Source organism: Rhagoletis pomonella, unplaced genomic scaffold (assembly GCF_013731165.1).
Source record: "Rhagoletis pomonella isolate Grant_MI unplaced genomic scaffold, Rhpom_1.0 Rhpom_scaffold_02239, whole genome shotgun sequence".
In the NCBI taxonomy this organism is placed as follows: domain Eukaryota; kingdom Metazoa; phylum Arthropoda; class Insecta; order Diptera; family Tephritidae; genus Rhagoletis; species Rhagoletis pomonella.
In genome coordinates, this window is record NW_023460793.1 from 2,305 (window position 1) to 30,234 (window position 27,930).

Below are 27,930 nucleotides of genomic sequence, written 5' to 3' on the forward strand. Positions count from 1 at the left end.
TGACTTTTAATCTATTTATATGTTGCTGTTTTTTTTTTTTTGCAAACCAACAGCAGGTGGAATTGAGCTTCAAAACCGGTGAGATAATACTCGTTTATGGTGATATGGACGAAGATGGTTTCTATATGGGTGAATTGGACGGTATACGGGGTCTTGTACCGTCGAATTTTCTCGCCGATGCACCCGATCAGTACAACAATCAAATGGGCCCGGCGGGACGTGGTGGCTTGAGTCAGCGGGGTAGAGGACAAGGCCCCGGCGCTAGAGGGCCACCACCGCCTCCCAGAGATAATATGATGCCCGGCATGGCCGGCCAGCGAGGTTCAACCGGCAAACGTAAGTGAATTTTGTATCAATTTCTTTGTCATTTACACTTATACATACATACATATGTATGTACATGCATACATATACATTTGTATTGTATACATATACATACGTGAAAATATTTGTCTGTATGTACGCATAACTTACTCGTGCTACTTAATATTAATCTACTAACAAACAGTAAACAAGGCATAAAAAAAAAACAAAAAAGAATATTAAAAAAAAATAAAACAGGAAAACGACAAATTACTTATATACAACAACAGCAATACGTGTACTTGTATTTCTTATAACTGTCTTTTTTCTGCAATTTTTATGTGATTATAAGTTTGTAATTTTTATTCTATTTTCATTTTTTCATTTCATTTTTATTTGCCTTCGAATGAAACAATAAAATGTACAGTTGAAGGTCAGTTTCTACAAACAGTTAATTGCTATGTACCTACTTATTGTATAATACTATATTTATACATATGTTTATGAAATACATACATATCTACTTACATAATTTGATTTTATTTAACCTCTTTATGTGATACTACATTTTCAATTCAGTTACGCATAAAACAAAAACAAAAAACATAAAAAAAAATATACATTAATGCTAATTAGGAGACCAGAAACAATTTGCAAAGAAATATAAAGATTTTTAATATTTTTTTGCGTAAACCACGGTGACCAGACACATACTAGAAAAAACTAAGCGTAAATATTTCTCAGTGCATACAAATCAGCGCGTTTACTAAACTCAGGTTGTGCTCAAAAAATACTTATTTTCATTCACTGTAGGTATGACTACTACATATAAAATAATAACTGAAAGTAAAATACTTTTCCTGCGAAACTAACGAAAATTTATACAGCAATACTGCGATTCCAATTAACCAAACATAAAAACAGTATCTAATAAACTTAAGACGAGCGAAAAGTCAGTTACATTTAAGTTTTCTTTTAATTTGGTTTTCTTCCAGCTAAGCTATGCTAAAACATACAATCTACTATTTATATATATATATATTTTTTAAATATAAATTACCTTTTCTACATTTGGAGTTTTTCCTGTCTCGTTTCTTTCGATTTTTTCATTTCTTACGTCCATATTAAGAAAGTTACAAAGTTTTACTCTTGCAGTTTAATATATAGTTTTTCAAAGTTAATAAATTTAAAAGCTTCCACAATCCTTTTCTTCCAAATTACTTACATACATACATATATATTTTATAGTTTTTTCGGCACAAGTTCCTTATTTTTCTGTACCATTCTTACTTTAACCTAAAAAAGAAAGTGTTTGCAAAATATAAATAGTTGTTGTTCTTGTTGTTGATGTTGTATTGGTTTTTTTTTGGAATGTGACTTTAAAAAAAGTTATTTGAATCATAACTTATCTTAAACAAAGTTTAAACACCGGGCGCGTTTCGGGCTCTGTGAAGTGGTGAAGTGAAAGGAAAGGATTGGTTATCAAGGAAAAGTATAATTTTGTTTTTTTTTCCTTTAAAAAATATTTCAGTAAATGTATACTTTTGCCAAATTTTAATAATTTTATGCGAAGCTTTAAAAATTGTTCACTTCTTCGTTTCATAGAACGGCGATCGCACTCTAGAGGCGATATCTATTCTAGCGTGGAATAGGGAAGTGAATACAAAATGTTGACGCCAGAGAGAAGAACTAGAGCTTTAACCGATACGAAACGTTATGCTGTCCAAGTACGTCAGGTATTTTATGGAGAAGCGGGTTCAAGTGCAAGGCTTTAACGTCAGTTCATGCTTTAATGCGATACAAAATAAATTGAATATGCATTTAAATTCAATAAAAACAGGAAAATATTTCATGAAAACTTATTTGGCTATGTTCCAAATGTATCTAAAATCTGAAATTGTTCCCACTTTCTCAGCACTGGCTCACGCTAGGGATGTAAATTTTTTGGCTTTTTACGATCCTGGGATTTTCGGAATCCCGGGATTAGTCCTGGTATTTAGATATTCATTACATTTCAGTAACTTAAATCGAAAAAATTGCTTCTAAATTGTTTTAGAAGCTCGTCTACTTTGTGTTTGTTATTTATGGCCTTATAACAATTATATTCAACAATTTTTATTGAGCTTGAGGCCGTTTTAATGAGAAACTATTGTGGAAAAGCAACAATAGTTTGAAAAAACGTTAGAAGTGATAGCTATTTCGGAAATCACCACGTTTCCTCATCAGACTTCTTTCACTGGGATTCGATCCAACGACCCCAGCTGACTCATCCTACCATAAAATATATAGTGAATAAATGGGTTTGAAACCTACTTTTTTATTTAAAGTGGCGGTTTTATTTTTTCTCTCTGATGTCAGGATTTATTTTAAAGGACTTTGAAACTTCAGAGATAAGCATGATTAATTCCAAAAGTTAATTAAAAAATTCAATGCATTGTAGAATAAAAATATGGGTAAATATATATGGTACAAATAAAAGGAAGCAAAGAAGGAAGGAAATTTCTTTAGAAGTTAAAAAACTTAAAATTTTTTGGAGTTACAAGGACGAATAGGCCATTATTTAAGCTCATAAAGTTAGAAGGTCGAAATTCGAGGATGTTATCGAGTTTATATAAGTCCTTAACATATAATTTTTTCAAAAATAAATATTGCGAAATTTCAAGGAAAAAATTTTAAAAGGACATTTGCAATACTTACAAGTCCATGTGCATAAAAAACATTGAATCTGATTAAATTCTACAGAATTTCGTCTTCAACGTGATACCCACACTTCTTCTCTAGGCACATTTCACTGAATTTTTTAAATAATTTTGGAATTACTTAACCCAGGGTGAAAAACTAAAAACGCAATTTTACAATATTTGGATCATGTTTTCACGAATATATAAATTTTTGTGTGTAAAATTTACTATCGCACGGTGTTGTATGTATAATGAGCTAGACATTTATGAAAGAATATAAATTATTAAATAAAAATAAATATAGCCAATACTGCTCAAGAAAAGGAGTTTCTATTATTGCCATCAAAATCAAAATTTCCGAAAATCCCTGGAATATTTGCCAAGAATCTCCGAATTTTTGGAACCTAAAAAAGGCCGGGATCTCGGGGTTAACATTCCTAGTTCACGCTCACCGAAGAATTTCCTTGAAATCTCGAAAATCTTAAAAAATTCCCGCTCTAAAATATTTTTCATACAAATTTCGATGTTTTATGTTGCTCTCACTTTACTGCTTCATAACCTGACTTGGCACCTTAGGTTATGGTTACTATGCATGCTTATTCTGACGAACTTTTGTTCTGACGATTTCGTCGCAACAAAAAAAATACGTCTTTGCTTGTTTGTTTCTTATTTTTTTGTTCCGAAGTTATCGTCAAAACAAAAGTTCGTCAGAATACGCATGCATAGTAACCGTAGCCTTAAAATGATTTCCAAAATATCAAAACACATATTCATGAGACTTTTAACATTTCCTAATCTTATTAATTTTATAGACATACATATCTACATACATACATATATGGGTATTTCCATACAATGTTCACACTTGGCTGATATCGAAATAGATGTTAAAAATTTTTCAAATAAAATTATCGTAATTAATATTAATTTAACTTTAAAATTAGCAAAAGCTGCGAAAACACTTTCTGATAGTTTTTGGGATGAGTTACAATACTTATTATTCTGACTGGTAAGAAATCAAATCAGTCTTAAGAACGCAATCACGAACACAAAAACGGAATTATAACGATTCAAATTTTATTAAAAAAAAATCGAAAATAGAATACTTTGAAGATATTTTACCGTGAATAAATTGAATTTGAAACTGCATTATCGTCGCCGCAGCGGTGAAAGCTTCTAACTCCACTTTTCGGTGAAAATAACGGGCGGAAGGTAAATAATTTTGTATTTCCCAGCAAACATTGTGGTAAGTTACCGATTAGAGAACGAATGGAGAACTAGCCACATTCTCCCATCTCAAACGACTCGAAAACTATCGAGAATCATAGCGATCTCAAAAAAAATGGGATATAGTTCTCAATGCGAGAAAATATTAATTCTCTAATCGAGTTCTAATGTTGATCTCTAATGGGATTCGAATGTGAATTTCAAACTGCTGTTTTGCTTTATTAAATAAAACGCTTTGTTGTAAAGTTTGTAGTAAGAAAAATATTTTAAAAATAGTTCTTGAAAACCCCAATTTTTTGTAACCACTTTTTTTATAGAGAATTAAACAAGGATTACGAACATATAATTTTAAATCCCTAATTTAGTGGCCTTCACTATGCAAATCAACTTAAAAAAGTTCAACTGTTAATAGCTAAGTTAGCTTTAGGACAATTTTGACCATCTTATTTGTGGAAATATTAAGCCCGTTTCTTTAGCTTTAAAACGACGTTAAGATGAAGTCTCTACGATGGGCAGAACCCGAGATATAAAGAAGTACATGATTATTCAGAATCACGAAGAGATGCAAACTTTGACAGATCCTATCTCCAAAGAAAAAACCGAAAAAAAATCCACGAACACGTGTTAGCTTATTTCATGTATAGAACCCATAAAAAATTTGAAGCCAATCGAAAGTGTGACACCAAATTTGGTGTCCGATATGAAAAAAATTTCTTTATAGGGGCCGAATATTTCCCGTTTTGTTAAAAGTTATGTGGATTTTCAATTTTAATAGAACAAAGAGGAAACTATCAGAAAAAGTTATTGACGCAAGACAAATAAAATCTTGCGATGAAGCAGCTGATACACCACCTTAAAACTTTTTGGAAGTTAAGTCTTGACGAGCCAAATTTCCTTATACTTACTTGGGAATATTTTCTTTCCTAATATAAATAACGAAATCTACCTTGGATGAAATTATGCATCAATATTTTTATTTCTCTATTTTTAGTTTGAGCAAGTACTCGCCAAATCTTCTTCTTAATCATTTAGTTTACGTTGGAATTTGAAAAAGAAAAAAGAATATTCTTTTCCTATGCATTAAATGTACTGTTACATTCGTTCACTATGGAAATGTCCATATATGTATGTACATATCATGATTATTATTAATTTTCAGTTAGTTGTATTCAACACCACATGCATACTCGTCTTTTTAAATCTACTAATTAAAAAGTCTACTTGGTTTGAATGCACATATATATATATATACATACAAATACAAAATGTACCACAAAATGGGTCTAATAACAACGGCACACAAAAGCAATTCGAATTTTTTAATTTCGCTCAGAAAAAGTGGTAATTCGACTTATTGTGAACCGGTAGAAATCTGAACTCGGGTTGAAATTCGGTTATACATACATATATGTTTTCACAATTGAGTTAAATCGCAGTTCAAATAAAGGTAAATGCGTTAAATGGAGCAAAAAGGGTAAAATTAGGCTAGACGATGCAGTAATTGAATCAATTACTCATCTTTAGGTTATTTACAAGACGCCGTACGCTTACGTAAAGTCATAAGGACGTAAATTTTTTCAATGTAAAATAACGGTTAGATGTGTTTAAGAGGACCTGATTACATATTTTCTGTCAATTTAAAAACATATTCACCCCAAAAAAAAAAATATGGAGTTGTAAATATTGTATGGAATGACCCATATATAACTTAACTTAACTTTGGACCACGTCAACCGATTTCGATAATTCTTTTTCTACCGGAAAGGTGGCAACTCAAAGATGATCCCATACTAATTTGGTTTTGGTTCGATCATTTGGTCATGAAGAAATTAACGGTACTATTAAATTTGGATATGAGAATTGAAGTCGGTTTGGGTTTTTGCTTAAAAATTACGCGTATTTTTAATTCATTACAAGTTGTTAAGTAAAAAAGACAAAGAGCCAAAAAAATTTAAAATTTCAAAAATCTGATTTAATGAAAAATTACCTTCGCCTCGAAACCGACATTAAAGAGTTAAATATTTGAATATTTTCTTTTTTGACTTAAAAAAAATCAACTTTGAAACAAAAATTTTGAATGCTTTTTTGGTTTTGTGCCCATGGACAAAAGAACAGCGAAAAGATATAGGTATATAAATCTTTGTTAAAAGTACATTGAAGACTAGTTTCAAGTCAAAAAAAAAAGAAAAAATTGTTCCTGAATTCTCCATTTCGAAAGATTCAAAATACCATTAAATTTTGCCTCTTTTAAAAAGAACACTGTGCGACGTCTTGTGAATCACCTAATCGTAAAATAAATTTTCAACTCTCCGATTTATTTTGTTACTTTCTTGCACAGCGGTTTAATTTTCAACTTAATAAATAAGAAATACTTAAAATTAAGAAATATTCTCGAAAATGTCACAACTCTAGAATAAATATTTGTTTTTTTTTCATTTCCTAAATATTTTAAATTTTCTGACATTTGGCGTTTCGAAGGTACAAATTTAATTATACTCGCACTTTTTTCTATTAATATGATCAAAGCATAAATAATGATAAACGTGCTCTAAACGTTAATTTAATGTAGAATAATCGGCATATCCGGATGCCACAACACCAAATTATCTTTCTCCCTAACAACTTTTATTAATTTTATGCTGCCTTTTTCATTCGATATTGCACACACAACGTTCATATAGTTCATCAGGATTCGTTTAAATAAGTTAACGAAAACAAAATTTTAATAGAAAACCCACCCTTTTTCCTTACCCAACAAGCACAACAAACTTATCTATTAAGCAATTCTTTAAAATAAATATTGCGCTTAAACAACGCTTGTCATAATAAACAAGTAAAATATTTTCAAATTTTAAATTTATTTGCTTTTCGATGCTTACAGTTTAAATGTTTTCTTAGCTTGTTGGGTATTAACGGAAATATGTAAAATGTTTTTTTTTTGTATCATCCGCATACATTCTAGCAGTGAATATAAAATTTTCGTTTTATTTACTTAATTGATCACTCATACTCATTATTGCACTTTACTTTAAATACATTTAAAAATCTTTAAACACTCTCTATAAATAATTTTTAATGTAATATTTTTAATCTGTCTTGATGTTCATGGAAAAAATTATTTTTACATTTGCATGTTGTGTTGAATGCTTAGAAAGAAGTAAATACACCATTTTGTAAATTACCGTAAAATTTGATTTTAATTCACTTCTCTACATTTTCCAAAGCACATTAGGTGGTATGTTTTGGATTGCAGTAAATGTTTCTGATATTAATCAATAAAAGATATTAAATTTCTTCTCAAAATGGTTTACAATAAATTTTTTATTGAAAAGAAAATCTGTAAAGAGTGCCATGGTATTAATCGTAAAATTATTTTTATGTATGTCAATGCATACGAATTTATATGTGTTATCTAGTATTATTATTTTTTTATTCCAGTTTTAATTTTGAAATTCCTATATGTATCAAATGTATCATAAGCATATGTTTATATTTATATCTGTGTCCAATTATATGCACATACTTTTGGGTCAACATAAATAAGTTATTCTTGAAATAAAATCTGTGGAGGGGTTAATAAACTCAAATATCAATACAAAATGATTTGTGCAAAAATTTAAAAAATTCCGCAAGGTTTCACCTAAATTGCAAACATTTGAATTAGAATCTAAAACAAAATTAATTTTAGTATAATAAAGAAATGATTTCGTGAAAAGCTATTGGGCTACGTTTCAAATGTACCTTGAGTGGTGTGCTTGTACCGAATGAAATTTCAAATTAAAGAAAGGTGCGATTGTACCAACTTGTGCATGCATTCGAGAGAAAAAACTGTTATAAAATATAAAACTTACAATTAAATATACATACGTATGTATATGATCGAAAAAAATGGTTTTGGAAGTATACCAATTACATTTATTGGAAAATAGCAACAAAAGATAAAGATCAAACGTGATTCGAAAAATTACTTGCTTTATTACTAAATATTAACTAGTTCGCGAGATATCATTCATTTTACGATTTAATATAAACTTATAGACATTTAGTACAACTTAAACTGCATGTACATATATATAATTGACTAAATCGACTGCTGAGTGGAAGATCGACCTATCTCGGCAGCCAGTTCGAAAACGCCCTATCTCAAAAAATGTTTCAAGGACGCGCTATTTCAGAATTCGTTTCAACAACGCCATATCTCAGCTGCCTAGTCAAAAACGCCGTGTATCAGGTCATATTCAATACATTTTGAAGTTAGATTGGGCATTTTTGAACCGAATTCTGCGAAAGGGCGTTCTTCAACCAAATTCTGAGATAAGGTGTTTTTCAATAAAATTCTGAAATAGGGCGTTATTGAAAAGTTTTTTTTTTTGAGATAGTGTTTCGTTTTCAAACTGGCTGCCGAGATAGGTCGATCTTCCACTCAGCAGTCGAAATACAGTTGAAATAAAATGTAACAGCATATGGTTGGACCACAGATTTCTTTTATGTATCTGGAACCCTAACTGAAAGTTAATACTGAAAGAATAATGTACTTTGAAAACTACTGATACTATATGATTTACAGTTTTTATTTAATTTGAACGATTAAATCTATGCAGCCTAAATTTGCTGACTTTAGTCTGTGTTCAGATAGCTTTCTATATTATGCGAATCTGAGTTTACAAATATTTCTGAAAGCCAAAAGTTCGTTATTTTTGTTAGTTACAAAAGCTGTATATGAAAAAATTTCGAAAAAATCACTATTAAATTTAAATGTTTACCATCACTAAACAAAGTAAATAGAAAGGTAAAATAAATAAATTAGCAACTAGAATATAGTTTAGAGAAAAATAAATCTTTTTTCCTACTTTGATCGGAGAGGTGTTTTTGATCGATTACACTAGTTTACAAGAAAACTGTACCCCATTTAATAGGCTAAACTATTTTGGAATTGCTTAATACGTGTTTGATACGCAATTAATTTTCGAAAGGAACGTCTACTAAGTTATATTTAGTTACTACCACACCTCTACATCAGACTTCTTTTAACCGATTCAGTAAAGCTCTTCTTTTTGTAGATAATAGCTTTTGCTGTTTAGTTGTCTTTAGCAAATGATATCAATTTTACCATGTTTATTTAATTAATATTTCCGGGTTCCAGTTGTCCGTCTTTTCGATAGTGTGGTCTATAGAAAGAAACTACAATTTTTCGGTGCAATTGACATTCGAAAAAAATTTTAAGTAGTGTTCATAGCAAGGTACATTGAACAGGTAGTATCAGTAGAGCATCTGATTTGATTTATTTTCAAATTATTTGGTCTCGAAAATGTCAAATATTTTTAATTTTTTCTCACGAAAATTATAAGTTGTTAAAATCCATTTGCTTGTGAAACCTTTTTCCATACAAAACAAGCGATTGAATAGCAGCTTTTGGAACGTTCGCCCAACTCGGCAGCACGACCGCTGATTACTGGGCCTTGCAAAGGATGAATCAATGCTTCGAGAAGCAAACAAATTTACTAGGTAAGAAAGTTGCATCAATTTTTATTTTTTCCAATTTCAATTTTTTATTTTTTATAATTTTTTGTATTTCACATGGCACGCTTTGATTTAGAAGAAAAAATTCAGAACAGTTGTTGACACTTTCGATACCAGAAGCAACAACAAAATACACGCAAATGTTGTTTTTGCTCTACTGATACTACCTGTTTAATGTGCCTTGGTTCATAGTTTTGAACAATGTTTCGCCATAGAAAAAAAAAATTAATTTACATCTAATTTTTTTAATACACCTACGGCACTGACTGATGCTTTGTATTTTGACGTTTTTGAATGCTCCCATTATTTTGATGTTTTTTTTTTAAAGAAGATCCTAATCTGACTGAGGAGATACATTTTAGAAAAAAAGGAGATTTATTTCGGTGAACTCTAGGTGTGGATTAAAATAAGTTGGCGGCACTGGTTCTACTTTGAAATCTTTTCATTGTAAAAGTCAGTCATTAACGAAATTTATTCTTCATTTAATTTTCGCTATATCCCCAGGGGATTGTCAGAATAGATGGTTCTTAATAAAATTCTATTTTGAAGTCTTACGTAGAACTTTCAAACTTCTAGCTGCCATTTCTTCAAAGGAAAAAAGAACCGGTCTTCTGGGAGTTACTGGTTTAAATTTTATTTTAGGTCCAAGAAGAAAACCTTTGAGTTAGATTTATTTGAGTTTAATTTTTGGAGAAAAAGGGTCCAAATTTGAACCCACTTTAAAAAAAGTGATGAGACTGAGCAAAATTCTAGTAGGTAGTTGGAAATACAAGTATTTTTGGAGTACTTCTATATGTACAATTACTTCGAAGTACTTGTTAAATTACTTATTATATGATAAGTTGAAGTACTATCTGTTTACATTTAAGTATACAGGTTCTTGTTTTTATATAAGATATTTTCCAGGGGGTCAGATTTTAAAGTTGATAACTCCATTGTTGGTTGTCCAGGTTTTAAAACATACATATTTTAATAAAAAATGCAAAAACCTGTTTTCTTGAAAATAAAGTTTGTAAACTATTTGTAAACTAGTGTAATCTACTAGTTCAGTCCACGATTAACTTCTTGTCTATTTAGGTTTTGATTAAGATTTTATATTTAGCAGATTATAGATATACATTCATACATAAATACATACCAGGGTACGAACTTTTTTTACTCTTGGTTCTACACATTGTGCAAGTTTAGCAATTTTTGCAGAAAGTAACAGAAACAACAAAAACAACAACTTATGTTTATTTTTTTAGACGTTTTTAATAAAAGTTTGTCAGCGCTTATAAATGTACATATATTAAAATCCCTACCCCACCATTTATGAATAAAAATCACATCCTTATGTAAATAAATACAGCTTAGTTATTAATTAAATTATAAAGACTCGATAATATTTTTGCATATAATAATATTTCTCGATAGTATTTAAAAATATAAAATATTTGCCAATACTAAAACAACAAGAGTAATTGATTTCAAAAATGCAAGAAACTGTAAAATAAGCTTTAAGTACAGACTACAGGCAGGGGCGCAGAAAAGGTAATAAAAAGTATTAAATTTTTTTATTTGATATATTGAGATAAAGCTGCACAACATTTTATTTTTTATTTAAGAAACATGATTCGGAGGTATGTAAGTAGTACTTGGTGAAGTTGTAACAATTATTTGAAATAAGTAACAGCCACGTTTAAGTACCTAAGGCTTATTACGCACCGTCCTAAGCAAAATATTTACCTGTTTTATAAAAATTAAGTTTTGATATTTAAGAAAACCCTTCCGTGTGCGTTCCTGTGCTCTACACCTGAGATCTTGAGAACATATCGTATCCAATTCATAATATCGGTGGACTGTTACCCAAATTTAAGCTTAGCAGGGTTTTGCCAAAAGTTTTAGCTTAGTAGGGTTTTGACCATCCTGTTAGTGCGGGACAGATGGCCGTTTGGCAATCTGATAAGTTAAGTAGAATGAATTTTTTTTAATCTGGTTTTATGGTTCCGCTTGGCGTAGGTTAAGATTGCTAATGATTCAACCAAGCATTGTATGTATCTGGGACAAAAAAAAGCAAATGGCTTTGCTGATTGCGCCCATCAGAGAGGAATTTTGTGAATAATTTTTGCGTGACGTCACACTGGTGCAGCTGCGAGAGAGAAATGCTAAAATGCCAAGAATGATAGAATACAAGATTGCGCCAATCGAGCTGAGAGCAACCTGCCGTGACGTCAAAATATACCAGAATGAGAGAGCAAGACGAACTCGACAAGAAAAAGAAGAAGCATCGAACAAAAGGCAGTATTGCCAAGTTTTGAATTTGAAAAAGCACCAAATTTTTATTGGTGTATTTTATGGACTTTATATGAATACATAATTTTATTGTAAGGATGCCGATTCAAATTAATAAAAATCAATGTTTCTTACACAACGGTCCATTTCTTCTGGCGTGATTGAAGGTGCTGCACACATTTCGATGTCGCTTATGATTGTCACTGTGCCATGATTTTGTTTAAATTTTTGTAAAATTGCTTAGCACACTTACGATTGCTATAAATTTTGCTTCCATTTTTTTAAGATTTTCTAATTTGAAGTCTTCAAACTAAAAACAAAAGCACCAAAAACGCAACAAGCACAAAACTCAAAAATTTTCGCGATTTGAATACCCACTAAATTTAGTGAGAAAAGCATAAAGTTGGCAACCGTGAATATAAACAAAAGTATATTATGACGTCAGCGATAGGGTGGATGCTGTCAAATCGACGAAGAGAGGGTTAGCGGTCTGCGAATGGCGCGACCTTTATTTTCTGGATCGTGCTAAAACGCGAACAAGAATTAAAGAAGAAATTTTGCATGAAAAACGTAAACAAGTTCGACAAGTGTGACGTCATACAAAGAGCGATTCTGTCAAATTAACTGAGAGCGGAATATCGGTACCGAGATGGCCGCCACCTTTGTTCTCTACATCGTGTATTGTAGCCACTCGCAATGAGACTTCAAGCATTTGATCGCAAATAGAAAGTTGCAACTGGACGATGAAGCTGCAAAAGCTATATGCCAATTAAAAAATCAGCTTGAACTTGAAGAAATCCGAACAGGTTGGCGTTCATTAGGGCAAATTTGGGCTGTTTGATAGTAGGCATTACAAAGCTTTAAAAAAGGATTGATTTTGAAAGAAAGGTTAGAAATTTGAAAGGAGATATATATTTACTATATTTAAAAACATGACAGCTGATATTGAAGATATATTATTTACTCCCCAACAAATATATTATTTTGTCCAACTACATCTACAGATGTGGCAAGGAATTTTTCAATAAACTTATTTAAATGACCAGAGAAGGTATTTTTTATTGAAAATTTAAAAAAGTATGTAATATGCAATATGTTATTACTGAATAAAAATATTGAAAGATTGAACTAAATTTTAATTGATTTAGCACATTTAGAGCTTTTTAAAGAGCTAAAAATTATTTTTTATGCATATTTTTGCCTGCCCTGGTGACAAGGTACTTAAGCGTGGGTTCTTAAAATAAACTTAATACACAAGCTAGCTTAAGTATTGAAGGAAACTACAAAAATAATTTAAAGTTTTTAGAAAATACTGCAAAAGTTTAAAATTATGAAGAACATTTATTTCTACGGTCCTTAATATCGTACCGACCAATAGTCAAGTGCTTAAACGAAAGAAGTATTTGTTTTTGGACCACCCAGCGATTGAAAAAAATTGCGTAACAATTAAATACACATACAACTTATAGAATATTTTGTTTCAATAAATTTAACTTTTCGTTGCAATTTCCGCTTTCTGATCTTTACTTTACTCAGCCACGTTTATTTCATCTTTATTGTTTGCGTTAAATGCCACAGGCATAAAGAGTTTTATGAGAATGCGTAAAAACTAATTAGTGGTCTGACAAACATAGATAGATATACTTAGCAGAATTTATAGAAGCAATCATTTGGATATGCAATTGAAATACATTTATACTTGTGAATGCATTATAACATACTTAATCGAACATAATCTCGAAACCGATGGTGTGATATTTTTTTTAATGAATTGTGACAACATGAAAAATTATAACTAACAAAAATAAAAAACGTAATAATTTGTATAAACAACTGCACTTTCTACTCGTAATCGTATAAATATGTATATGGTCACTTTAGCCGGTGTCTGTCAGAGTCAAACGTTTTTTCTTGAATAAAAATTATAAACACATAAAATCAAAACTAACAATTTATGCAATTTAAGTGTCTTTTCTACTACTACTAAGCATATTTTATTTTCCAGCTATTTTCTGTTCAACTTATAAGTTTATTTATATATGATGTAAACATTTCAAATAACTATTTATCAATTTGCATTTTTTTTAATAAATCGGCATTAATAAATCAAAAGAAAAAATTAGAAAAAATTACCTACTTAGCAAGACAGCGAAAAAATTGATAGTGATAGAGACATACAACTCTGAATCAGTGGCTAATTTGAAACAAAAATAACTAAATATATTTATTTTTACTAAATTTCCAAATTACATATTTTTTGATTTTTTACTGAATTTATTTTCTCAAAATTATGTACATTTCCATTAGTTTTATGAATCGAAATTTCAAACTTAAGTTTAGTTTATTTTTTCTGTAATGGTCTGCTGTGGTAAATGTGAAGTCTTTATGTTATATTTGTTGCTATAGATGCTCGCCCTGCTTCCCCTACACTGTTAGACAACACGGGCCTCCCTGCCCCCGATCACCAAACGCAGGTAAATACTCTTTCTATTTTTTAACGAAAAAACGCATTCTTCTCTACGTTCGTTCGTTCTGTTTCGTTTTCTTGTCTTATTTATTAAGCAAAGAACATATATATAAATACTTATATAGAAACATAACCAAAAGAAATATATATATATATATATATGTATATGTATATATATACATTACTTTGCCAGTACTCTATCACCATTCCCTTCTCTTTACTCCACCAAACCAATTTCTGCTATCTCTTTTAACTATAAATATTTTATTTGAAGTAATTTATTTGGATTATTTTTCTACTTTAAGTTCATTTGATTTAGTTTGAGTTGGTGTTTTGAAAAAAAAAATTGCCAATCTTTTATTACAGCAATGTTCTCTAGAACTAGAAAAAAGTTTCCAATTGCAAAATTTGATAAGAAAATATTTTTTCAATGTCGAGCTATCAAGCTATTCAATCGATAATACGTTTTTTAGTTGATTTTGTCACCTAATATCGAGTGAGCGAAATAAGTCCTTATCTTAAATTTTGTACGAGTTTGAAAGTTTAAACAAAAGCCGCTGAAATATGATTAAATATTTTGTATTAGCAAAAAATAAATATTCATGAATTTTTAGTAGTTGATAAGAAATATAACCTAATCAGACAATTATATCTTATTGTTAATTTTCCTAAAACAAATTTATTAAACAAAAAAGTGAATTGCAAACAGTTTTTTAACGCCTAATGGACTGTGAAAGCAATGTACATATGTCTAAATCTTAGTACCTTACTTTGTACATAAAAAATTATTTAGAATTTTAGTACAGAAATCAAGTTCCTTAAAATCTTAGAAATATATTTTAGAACTTCAGGATTTTAGCACCAAAATTAAATGCTATATGACTAGGTATACATATATTAATACAGTACTTAGTAGTAACTTTGGCGATCTTAAAATATTGGAGTATAGAACTCAAACAAGTTTTGCGGTACATTTTAGTACCTACTAAATTTTAGTACATATTTTTTTGTACGGAATGTTTCTACCAGAAACGTTTAGTACTAAATCTGGGTATTTAAAATTTTACGTCTTTGTACTAATAAATAATTCTAAATGTTGACATAAAGTATTTTAAAACTTTAGTAGTTTTTAGTTTTGATATAAAATTTTGAATAGTTAAAAATACTAAACTCTATTTCACTAAAAATTTGTTTAAGCTACCTTTTAGTATTACATATTAAAATTTAAAAACTTGAGTACCTTAAAATTTAGTACAAAAACGGTAATTTAAAATTTGAAAATGTTAGTATAAAAATTATACTAAATGTTAACAAAGCGGTATGCAATGGACGGCTCTAAACTTTCCTCTGCACGAAAAGTTTTAGGATGTTATCCGCGAGTATTTATTTTTTGGCAACTACTAAACTATAGTTTCGTCCGGAACAGCTTTAAAATAAATCAAAATTAGTCTAATATTTGGCAATTTTTTAAAGCTCGCGTTTTTAAAACAGTCGCCATGAATTTATTTCCAAACTAATTTTCCAATTTAAAAATAATTTTTTTAATTTCTTTTATTTAATTCTTTTTAATTTCTTTATGGCATATTGTCGCTCATCAAGCTACAGTTTCACAATTTCTCAACTCAATTTACAGCACAATAATACGAAATTGACTTAATAGTCAAATAGTCAAATTAGCGAACAAATCAAATAATTAAATCATCATACAAAAATTGGACAAAGAAAACTTTGATATAAAATAAACAACTCGATTAATCAATCAAGCATCTACTATATACAGAGATATTTATGAAAATATAAAAACGTATCAATCAATCAATACCGTCATATTGTCAGTATACTTATATATACTTATATATTCAGCAAACAATAAACTTAAATATCAAAAAAACAACTTTATGTATAGCTAGCAACATTTTGAACAAAACTCTTGTAGTTACCATTACCAAATATATTCGTAACATATTTTCTACCTTAGTACTCGTATTAGTTGAAGAAATAACAACAAAATAAAACAAAATAAACTAAATATATACTGTATCCAACGCCAATGCACTTTAGTACTCTTTTACATTTTTGTGCATTTAAAAAAAGTGTTTGTTAGATTCGTTTCCATTTAAGTTCACAGTTTTGTTTTATAATTTTCCATTTTATTTACTTACATATTTCTGCCACTAAAAATATTTCTCTTCCCATTTTTTGCTTTACAAAGAAAGAAGTAACTAAATCTATAAGTTCTCTTAGCTTTTTAAAAATCACTGTTCACAATGCATAAATGTTTCGTATCCTGTGCCGTTAAGAAGTTTGTAGCTTCATCAACGTAGCCCTTAACTCTAAAGATCTGCTTCAGGTGATCTATTTACACCAGACGAAAGAATAAGATCTCACGATTAATACTAACTAAAATACTGAAATGTATTTAAAAAAAAAACTCCGGCTTCATTAAATATTTAAAAATGTATGCAATTCTTTATGCATTCATCCAATAAGATTTCGATTGACTGGATCCTAGGTTAGGTTCAAGTAGCTTCCTGCAGCCAGGAAGGAGATACCTTTACTAAGACCTTTGTGATCGTATTTGATTTCCTTTCGCTAACATGAAAATATAATTATGCAGTATTTTAGTCAAGTAAAGAGCCAGCATTCGTGGAAGCCTATTTTAATGTTTTAGAGATAAACGCACAGCTGACAACAAAGTCATTACCAGCGCCACTTATACAATATTTTATTGCCAATTTTTCCATATTGAACTACGCTAAGATTAGTTTTGCTGTTAAACGCGGCCAGCAATAGAAAAATATCAGGTTTTTAACAAGCCAACAAATGCCCACCTTGCCCCAATTTCAGTCAACACATCCGCCTGGTCGTTCCTTGCTCACCTTTGGTGTCCTCACCTGTTGACAGAAGGCCGGCCCGAAAAATTTTTACTTGTATTCTCTTTTTAAAGTTGACATGAAGGCAGTCAGTGCCGTTTCTCACGTTTCGCTCGCTGGTTAACCGGCCGTCGATCGCAAAGGTAAAAAGTAGGCATCTAATAACACCTTTCACACGATCTGCTGCCAGGTTATAGCCGAGCTCACTTTGCTGGACAGGCTAACGAGTACCCGGTTTAACTGCAGATTTACAATGTTTTAAATGAAACTATTCACAATTGTTGTTTATCATCAAAGAAATATGAGATAATTAAAAAGAAAATTAAGATAATGGTATTCAGACGCAATATTTATGCATTTCCATGAACAACATAGACATTTCACACTCGTATCCAATGACAATAAAGACGCTTCACAATGCCATTCATATCATTCATTTATTAATCTTGCAGTTTTCGGTTCCATTCATCATGCCTTTTGCCGTTTTTCCGATATTTAATTTTACATGACACAAAATAAGGTTTAGGAATCTTTAATTATTAAGTAATTAGAGAGGTACAATCACCTTTACTAGCATAAATAAACGTTGAATCAAATATTTACAGTATTTTATTGTCTACAAAATATGTTGTCTTCTCATTGTCCTGTTCATAGTGTTTGTTCTAGCGATGAGGAGGTAACTTTTTTCGGTTGAAAAGAAAACGTCATTAGTTGCAGCCGTTTTTGGCGTGCTTTTGTGTACATAGCTTAAAGTGTAAAGTGTGATATTTTAAATCCAATGGCCAAATAACTTCTTTTCTGTATAAATACATACGATAACAGTCAGTTTCGGATCACTTCAGCGGGTCGCTTTATAATCATAAGGACCCACTCGCCACAGTTTTATATGTACACATACGCTCACGACAAAAAAAAAAACTGGCACAAAGATTTTTTCCAAATTTTTTGTTATAATTTTATTGTTCTTTCCGCTAATTTCTTATAAAAACATGGTTCATAACACAACAAAAATACATAAACATATAATTTCTAAACTTTTTGTCAAACTCAAGAAAATTCCATAAATGAAAAGGCATTTTTTTAGCCCATTCAGTTATAGTAGAATAAAATTGAAGTTTTAAGTTGCAAAAAAATCGCGTTGATTTTTTGAGAAGAAAATGGGTTGAAAACAATTCTAAAAATCCGACTAAAGAATGGAAAATTTATTTAACTTTTCTGAGTTTTCCACAAAGTTTAGAAATTATATTTTTATGTTTTTTGTTGTATGCAGTATGAATCCATGGTGAAATTATACCAGGTATAGTAATTAGAGAGAGAAGAAAGATTTGACACTCGAGATTGGCAAAATACGTGATTTTCTACGATTTCCAAATTCTGGATGATGACATTCCTTCTACCTGGAAAAGGGCAAAAACCCGTGCAACTTTTGACAAATTTAAATATGCAACAAATGAATCTGCAGAAGGAGTTTTTGAAAAAATTAATACGGAAATACAGATTTATTTGAAAAAATCGGAAAACAAAAGTTGTGACGATGTTTTAAAATTGTGGGAGAAAGCTAAAAATTTACCACTTCTTAGAAGTCTTTCAAGGCAAATTTTAAACATACCAGCTAGCTCAGCAACTAGTGAAAGAGTTTCTTCTGTGTTACGCAGAATTCTGGAAGAAAGACGTACACGACTGCTTGGTGAAAACCTCGACAAAATATTATTTTAAACCAAAAATATGAGCTAATGTCATTTCAAAATTACACACGTTGAATGAATATTGATACCAATTCTTTTTTACACTCGTATTAGATACATATGTAAGTATATCTGAAATTTGTTAAAATAATAATAGTGCCTTCAGCCCTTGCTAGGCGTTTGGCCAAACTTTTGTAATAATACTTGTGCGACAAAAGCCTATTTATATGAAATGCTATTTATATAAAAAATAAAAATGTCCGTGAGAAACATGCGTGAGCGCGCGTGACAGAAAAAATAGGCGTCGTCGGCGTGCATGAACGTGATTGAAAAAAATATAGCAAAGCGATAAACGTGAGCGTGCGTGAACGAGAGCCAAAATTACTCACGCGCCAATCTCTATTTGACACTATCTTATTTGAAAATTTCTATAAGATAGCTGAATCTCAAGAGAATAAAACGAGAAAGCTGTTTTATGACTTCACTTGTTTTTAATTTCATCATGGTATGAACCATATTTCTATGAAAAATTAGCAGAAAGGAAGCTGTTGCATATATTGTGAAACACTCTCTGTGCCAATAATTTTTGCCGTGCGAGTGTGTTTATCTTCTTTTTTTCCTCAGAACCCTCCTGCCTTTTATTTAATCGCACAAATTCGGACATTTTCATTAAATCAGCAATCACCACTTACATTTTACATTTCACTAAAGCAAGCAGAGCGAAATCCATAGTAGTAGTTTCAACAATCAGCATCTATACATGCACATACCCACATACGAACACATACATATGTATAAACTAACTCTTAATACAATACTACGACTTGCATAATATCTAATCCACACACATACACGTGTATATACAGACATACATACATGCAACCTAATCTAAGCAATCTGAGCAATTAGCGATTTTGCTTTTATAATCCCAAATACAAACCGCAATTATTATAATTATTTTCATTAAATAACAGCCAAATACCAAAAAATTTCTATTTTGTAAAAATCAAAATTTAGTTTCATTTAATGAACGTGAAAATACATATTTGTCTTACAATTTTTTGATTGAGTATTCAATATTGGGTGTTTAATGAGTGTAATTATTGTATTAAAAGACTTCTATGTGATTCACTGTATAATGTGTACAAAAGAAATTATGGAAATTATCAATATTTTCTTTTAATTAGTGTAAAAAATTATTTGTACGTTTTTTCATATTTTACTTTTGTTGTATTGACTGAATACCCCTTTTTTGTGGTAATGGAATTTTATTTTTTTCAAATGTATAAAAGCTTTACCGAAACTTTAGTATTTTTTTAAAGCTTTTTTGTACTTAATTTTACATCAACATTAGTTTGAGTGCTAATGCCACATTTAGACTTGTATAAACGTGTAACTAACTTGTCTCTGTGAAATAGCTGCTTTATTTTTTTAATTTTCACGCGCCCACAATACAACCCTCCTTGTGCGATCTCCCATGCTCACTTTTTAATACATACTTGTGTAGTACCGTTATGTGTTTAACGTAATTGCCGCTGATTATTTCGTTATTTCTTCTTTTACATTTACTTCTACGTCACCTGTCGGTTTTGTTTTATTTTCTTTTTTAAACTACCAATTCGTTTATTATTATTGCTTTTGTTTGTTTAAATCTCCCTCCTTCTATCGCTTTGACTATGAATTTAAAAGAACTGTTGGCTTTTTACTTTTCTACATATCGTTTTTTTGTTTTTGTTTTGAAGAACACCGAATCTCCAGAAGTGACGTTATTTAAAAAGAAAAAAATTATAAAAATTCCTACTAATTCAAAAATTTAGTTTCAAACACTATCCACATTTTTACAATTTCGCAAATTCTAAGCGCCGAAAAGTAATTAAACACATATAGTTGTTAAAGAAAAAGAAACAACGAAATTTATTCAATTCTTGCACATCGAAAAAAGTTGCATAAATCTAGGCGTCCGGCCTTCGTAATTGAAATCCAGGTCAAAATATATTACGTAAAACAGTAACTGCTTGTTTTGTTTTTATTTTATAGTTAATAAACAAAATGAATAAATTTTTTTGCATTTTGTTTTCCTTTTAAATATTCGTCGATTTTCAAAAATTAATAAAAAGTAAGCAACACTTATTAATTGCTAGAAAAGTATCGCGTATCCAATGAATCTGCTACCCCCAAAAACTCCACAGCCAACACCAACCAACCACTGATTTCACAATTCTCACCTCACTCTCGACAAGGCGTTTCGTAACTTACCGCCGTATCTCAAAATACCGCTCATACATACATACATACATAGTTACATACATACATACGCGCGTACTTACATAAATTATTAAATTTCTCACATACATACTTACATACTTTACCTAGTTCTTTAACTTAACATACAAATTTATAGAATCGCTTATATGCTTTAGCTAACTAAAAAAAATTATATAAATAAATACGAATACACGTTTGGAAATCGGTTATCTATTTTCAAATACGATTATTGTGTAAGACTTGTAATTTAGTTAAGTTTAATTGAGTTGAAAAGAGTTTTGAGTTATGAGTTAGAAAATGAACTATTTATCCGATATATATTCAGATATCTGCTATTTGAGTTTTGCTTCCTGTTTTAAGTAAAACCTAATTGTTTTCCTTAGCACATATAAACGAGTTATAAAACTAGTTCCTTTAGAGCGTTAAAAGTTCGAAAATGTTATGAAAACGTTGCTAGTTCTACATATAAACCCATTTTCTAACTATATTTTTCTAATTTTTACTGAAGATGTTTCGAAGTCGCAATAAAGTTATAAAAAATTATACCTTAAGTTGTTTAAATGATTTACGATTCAACAAAATCTTTATGAGTGAGATATAAATGTGGTTAACAAGGTTTCACTTTAGCTTTAGGTAGGTCCGTATCAGAAGGTCAGCTTTGTAGAGCCACAGCAAAGATTTGCACCGAAACTTTTTTTTTTTTTACAAAACCGAGAAGATGCGAAAAATTCGTCAATGTGTGTTTTGTTTGAAAATTTTGTATAAGCGATATTTTCGAGGTGTATATTGTATGATTAAAAAAAATAACTTTTATGGGATATTCTATTAAATCTTTGAACTTTTCTAAGAATTAATTGGATTCAGCAAGAAAATGGGCTTACAGCAGAAAACATATGATTTTTTATAAAAGTTTTTCTTAATAGTAGTCTTGAAAGCCAAACTGGCCAACTCCCATATTAGCTCAGGCAATAAAGACAAAAAAATGCCAAACTTCAGAATACTTAAGAGAAAGCTGGGTTTTTGCATCGATCTTTCATTTGTGGTATTAAACATTACATCGCAACTAGAGCTGTTACGAGTTGCCAAAGGTAGCGGTAAAACGAGATTTTGCGAAAATCGTGTTAAGGCTCCATTTTTTACAAAAAAATGTTCGTCAGCGAGTTTGTACAAAAAACGTTAGGTAACTTTTTTCCTATGTATAACGGTTCTCAAAAAAAATTGCATGCATAAAATTGGTAGCCAACAGTGTGCATTAGGGTTGTGCATTTTTAGGCACGCTAAACCAATATATAGAAGCCTAAACCGCAGGTTGTCGCAGTAGCTCCTATAACTCGCGTTCGGCTGGAGCTTTTATAGCCCAAACTTTAAACTGTTGGAAGAAAACGAATACCTCCTTGTATTTATGTACATACATCTACGGGCTAATGGGCATTTGCAACGAACTATTACAATTTTTTTTTAAAGACTACCTTTAAAAAATCGAGTGGATTATTACTATGATCAGCTTTCTCTCTCGTTCATCGTACTATCTTTGCACAAGAATGGCATCCACTTTACGAGTCCTTGTTTTATGCGCGATTTTTTGCTCTACAAATGTAAATATAGCGTTTTCAATGTTACCGCTGAAGAGCAATACTTCGTATTCTAAAAATATTTAGTGATGCTTCCCAGTGGGAAAGGTGGTAATGAATTACATGCGTGATAAATAATGTAATGTATTTCTAAAGAGGTCTAGATTCTATTTCTGTTTAATATGTAATCAGAATTCTAATGTATCCAAAAAGTCGCAAAAATTTCATACTAAATCGCATTCATTTTTGCATTACTGGTAATGCCACACTTTTCCTACGTCGACGTGGGCAAAAAAAATAATGCATTTTCGAATGTGAAAACGGCTGTTTTACCGATAATTTTATCGATTACTATACATTACTTTTCCCACTGAGTTGTGGAGCGTTTGATGGCATTGGAAATGCTTGTTTTTTTCGTAGCTGGGGCCCAGTCTCGTGTATAAATCAACTTTTCGTAAGAAAACTTAAATGCTGCTTTGGAATATGCTAAAATATCGTTGGTAAACCTAAGCCATGGATGGTATCGATAACACCATCGATGGTTTGCCAACTCTAGTATAGACGTAAACAAAATAAAATAAAACAAATTGTTGAAGAATTTTAGGCCCGCCTTTTCTTTTCGTATCTTTTATTTTCGTTACACAGTATAAAGTGCAGTCGGTGACTGAATATTGTGTAGAAAATAAAAACAAAAATCTATATTAAGTATCCCATGGTCGGCTTGCTTTTACGTCGTCCAAAAAATGGTTGATATTTCTTGGTTGTTCTAAGGCATATTAAATAGGTAGTAGCAGAAGAGCACTTGATTTGATTTTTTTCACATTATTCGGTCTCTAAACTGTCACATAATAATTTTTTTTTAGAAAAATTCTTAAATGGCAAAAGGCATTTGCATGCGAATCTTCAAAAAAAAGTGTTCGAAAGCAGCCTTTGGAACGTTTGCTTAACCCAAGAGCTCAAAGGCTGATTACTGGGTCCTGTATTGATGCTTCTGGAGTGAAAAAAAGTTACAAAGCAAGAAAGCCGTACCAATTTTTAATTTTTTATACAATTTTTAGTTTATTTTTCACATCGCTCACTATGGTAATTAAAAAAAAAAAAAAGTTGAAATTGTTTTGATAAATTAAACACCAGAAGCAACAACAAAATACGCGTAAATGTTGTTGTTGCTGTAATGCTATTATCTCTTTGATATGTCTTGGGTTGTTCGAAAACTGAAGAAAGGTTTAATTTCAGTAAACCATTTCAAGTAGCATTTATCATTCCTAAAGTATGTTAAATTTATTACTCTATCCGAATGTTAAATCCGATTTTAAGCAAGGAAAAGGTTTTCGAGATAGCATAACAAGAGTTTGGAAGCAACGGTTTTTCTTTTAGACGTTGGGTGATTTTCTTTTTGCTTTGTAAGACTTTGCATTGCGTTTGTCCAAGTGTTCTGAGAGGAATAAAGTTTTATAAATTACTAAGTTAGTCACCATTTCTATAGTCATATGACCCTACTAGAGAAGGAGTTTTGGACCGACCCATTCTTCATACACTCAAATAAACACCAATACACATAAAAAGAGCTCTAAAAATTCGCCTGTAATTTTAAGGCAGCAAAACAAAGACCTGTTTAGAATGTCATTAAATGTTCATAATTTTTAACAGGGCTTTGAACCGAACCGCGTTTTGAACAAACCGTCGCAGTTTTTCGCGCTAAGACGCACACGAAGTAAAAGCTCTTTTTGTCGTCACCGAGTTCATAAAGAGCTTTTACTCTATGCGCGTCCAAATTCTGGAATTTCGTTTTGAATAGAAAGCCGCCGGGCTAATTTTTGAAGCATTCCTCTGCAGACGCATTTTTTGTGCGACCTATCGTTCGAGATGCATAATAAGAATGTAAGTTTAGTTAGCAGATACGCAGCAGTAAATGTCTAAAAGTGCGAGGAAAGGAATTTCTGTAATTTGATCAATTGTATATAAACCTTTCAATTTCTTAGCGTAACACGAAAACACTTGTCACAGAAATCTTGTTAACCGCATCTGATATTCTTAAAACTCAAAATAAAAGATTCACTGTAAAACTAAATACTATCCGTTCAATTATTCAGTCCGCATTGTGTTATTGAATTAAGAGAAATTAAGTGGAACCCATCTTTGAGTTTTGTTGCAAAGTTCCTGTAATTATCCAATACATGTTTCAAAAAACTTTTGGTTAGTTTGTATTCCATTTTAAATTCCGCGTTCCAAGTTAATCAACGAATATTTTATCCAGTTCCACCTTCTACTGTTCAACTATATCTATCGCTCTCCACTTCTCAAACCTACCTTAAATTCTGTCTCTTTGTCCACTAATCCCTTCTCATCTCACCTTTGAGATATGAGATTACTAAACTCCTCTCGTAGTTAAATACGGTGCTAAAATCCATTATTATTCATTAATCTGTTGAATTGTGTGCACATTTCCAGGGGATGATCGGTCGCGGTGGTAATGTCGGTATGCAGCAGCAACTTCAACAACAACCATATGGTCAGCAACAGACGCAACAGCAACAACAACAGCAGCAACAACAAATGGGTATGGGCCAGATGGGGCAACAACAGCAGGGCATGATGGGCCAACAACAGCCGATGGGAGGACAAATGGGCCAAATGGGTACCATGGGTCAGATGGGACAGATGACGCCACAACAACAGCAACAGCAACAGCAACAACAGCAGCAACAACAACAACAACAACAACAGCAACAACAACAACAACAGCAAATGGGTATGAGCGGACAAATGGGGCAGATGGGTCAAATGGGCCAAATGGGTGCTATGGGCCAGCAACAACCGCAGCAGCCCGGCATGATGGGCCAACAGCAAATGGGTATGGGCGGTCCGATGAGCGGTATGATGGGGCAGCAGCAGCAACCGCAACAGCCGCCCGTAACGACGCAGTCCTCTGGCGGTTTATTCTCCGGGGCGACTAGCCTACTCTCAGGTGCTACTTCGGCTGCCACCGGTGGTCTATTTGGTTCGAAACAACCACCGAAACAAGATCCAATGCAACCACCAGTCGGTGCGCAGCCAATGCAGCCAGGCCAACAGCAACCGGGCCAACCGCAGCCGGGTCAACCGCCGCAAGGGCAACAGCCACCGCCGCAGGGTCAGGGACCCGGGGCGGGGCTGTTGGGCGGACTGAAGGGCATTGCAGCGGCGGCGCCAGGCGGCGATGTACTGTCAAAAGGCAAAGATCTCTTCGGCAAATTCGGATTCGGCTTCGGCAAATAACCCTGGTCATTTTGTAGGAACTTTCTATTTGTATTGTATTTAAATTTGTATTTATTATTATTACTAATATTAACTAAAAGACAAAAAACCAAAACGACAACAACAAAAATCACTATTATTAACGCTAAAATATTACAATAATAGTACATATTATAAATATGATTATAAATATGATTATTATAAATCAAATCAAGCATACGATGGCAATATTGAGTATGCTAAACTAACGGTACTAATATTTTTTATTACATAATAACCAATGGAGAATCGCAAGATGGTGAATAACGGCGAACAAAAAATTAATATAAATATTTAATTTTTTTTTTTTGTTGAGTAGCGCTAAAGCGGCGAATATACATATACATCGCTTAGATGAACGGTGGGCTAACGAGGGAGGGCGTAAGTGTATATTGACACGGTGGTGCATGTTAAATAGAGGCGGCGAAGTATCTATAAGTGTTTGGGGGGAGAATGGACGCTTGTATCAGAAAGCGAGTCCCATAACTAAGTAAATTTAAAAATTAAAAAAAAAAAAAAATCAACCCGAACACTAAGAGAAACAAAACCTATAAAATTGTTGTAAAAACTAAAATGTAAGTACACAGTTATACACAGCGGTACACGGACTTACAACGTACATGACAACTAACAAATTAAAGCACATACACATATGCATACATACATACACGTTAATACGTATATACATACCGAATGACCGTCACGTCTGTGACAACAAAAATGCAATAATATTCGATTAAAAATAAAGAAATTAAGGAAAATTAAACACAAATCGTAATATTTAAAATTACCTAGAACACATTCAACTAATTTATTTCAATTCTTCGTGCGTACATATGTACATTTACTTACTGACATACTATACACTTATACATACATACATATGTACGTACATTATACATATATAATATACATACGTACGCATATAGATATGGACACATACATACATACATACATACATAATTCCATACAAAGCTAAATAACAGAGAAAACAAATTAGTAAAGTAATACATAAATATAAATATTATGATAAATAAAAATTATTAATATTACAAATTAAAATGAAGTATATATTATATATAAATACATGAATATATTTACAAGAAAAAAATTATTTGTTACGCACATTGTTAAATTTGCTACTGTTGCTGACCAGTTTATAAATAAAACTAAATGAATAAAAAAAAATGAAAAGTCAAATATGCATAAAAACAACAAAAATGTATTCAAGAAATGAGACAAAGGCGCGGAAAACGCATAAAAAACATAAAATAAAAAAGAGGAAATTGGAAATTGAAAAAATATCTACATATTATATATTCTGTGAGTGTATGAAAAACAAATTATTAAAAACAAAATAAAAAGCTCATAGTAAAAAAAAATTATACATACACACATCCATGGTACATACGTCATAAACTTGCATTACTTTGAAGAAAAAAGAATCAAAACAGAAAAACTACAAAAAAAAAAAAATAAAATTGGCAAATAAAGTCCAAAACACTTGTAAACAACCACTATCCCTAAATTTTCCAAGGCAAGAAAAAAGAGAAGAAAAATCTTATTGACTTCATTATTGCAAAATGATACATTTACATGCATATATACAAACGTACACATACGAGTATAGTAAATACTTATAAAAGTGAGTTGAATGGTATAGGAAGAAATCTGCTTTAAAAGTAACATTTAAACTTGAATGCTAATAATTTACACTAAAACTTATATAAATACAAAAAAAATTTAGTTAATGCTATTTCCAATTGATTATAAATTAAAACAAAAAAA

The 27,930-nt window shown here is 31.1% G+C and overlaps 1 protein-coding gene across 1 annotated transcript; it reads left to right on the forward strand.

Annotated features, from left to right (window-relative positions):
• LOC118753232 (glutenin, high molecular weight subunit DX5-like) lies at positions 1–26,203 on the forward strand. The gene is made up of 3 exons (XM_036488108.1): positions 1–336; positions 14,412–14,479; positions 25,318–26,203. The coding sequence occupies exons 1-3, from the start codon at positions 105–107 to the stop codon at positions 26,122–26,124; spliced, it is 1,107 nt and encodes a 368-aa protein (XP_036344001.1). The 5' UTR covers positions 1–104; the 3' UTR covers positions 26,125–26,203.
• Positions 26,204–27,930: the final 1,727 nt, after the last annotated feature.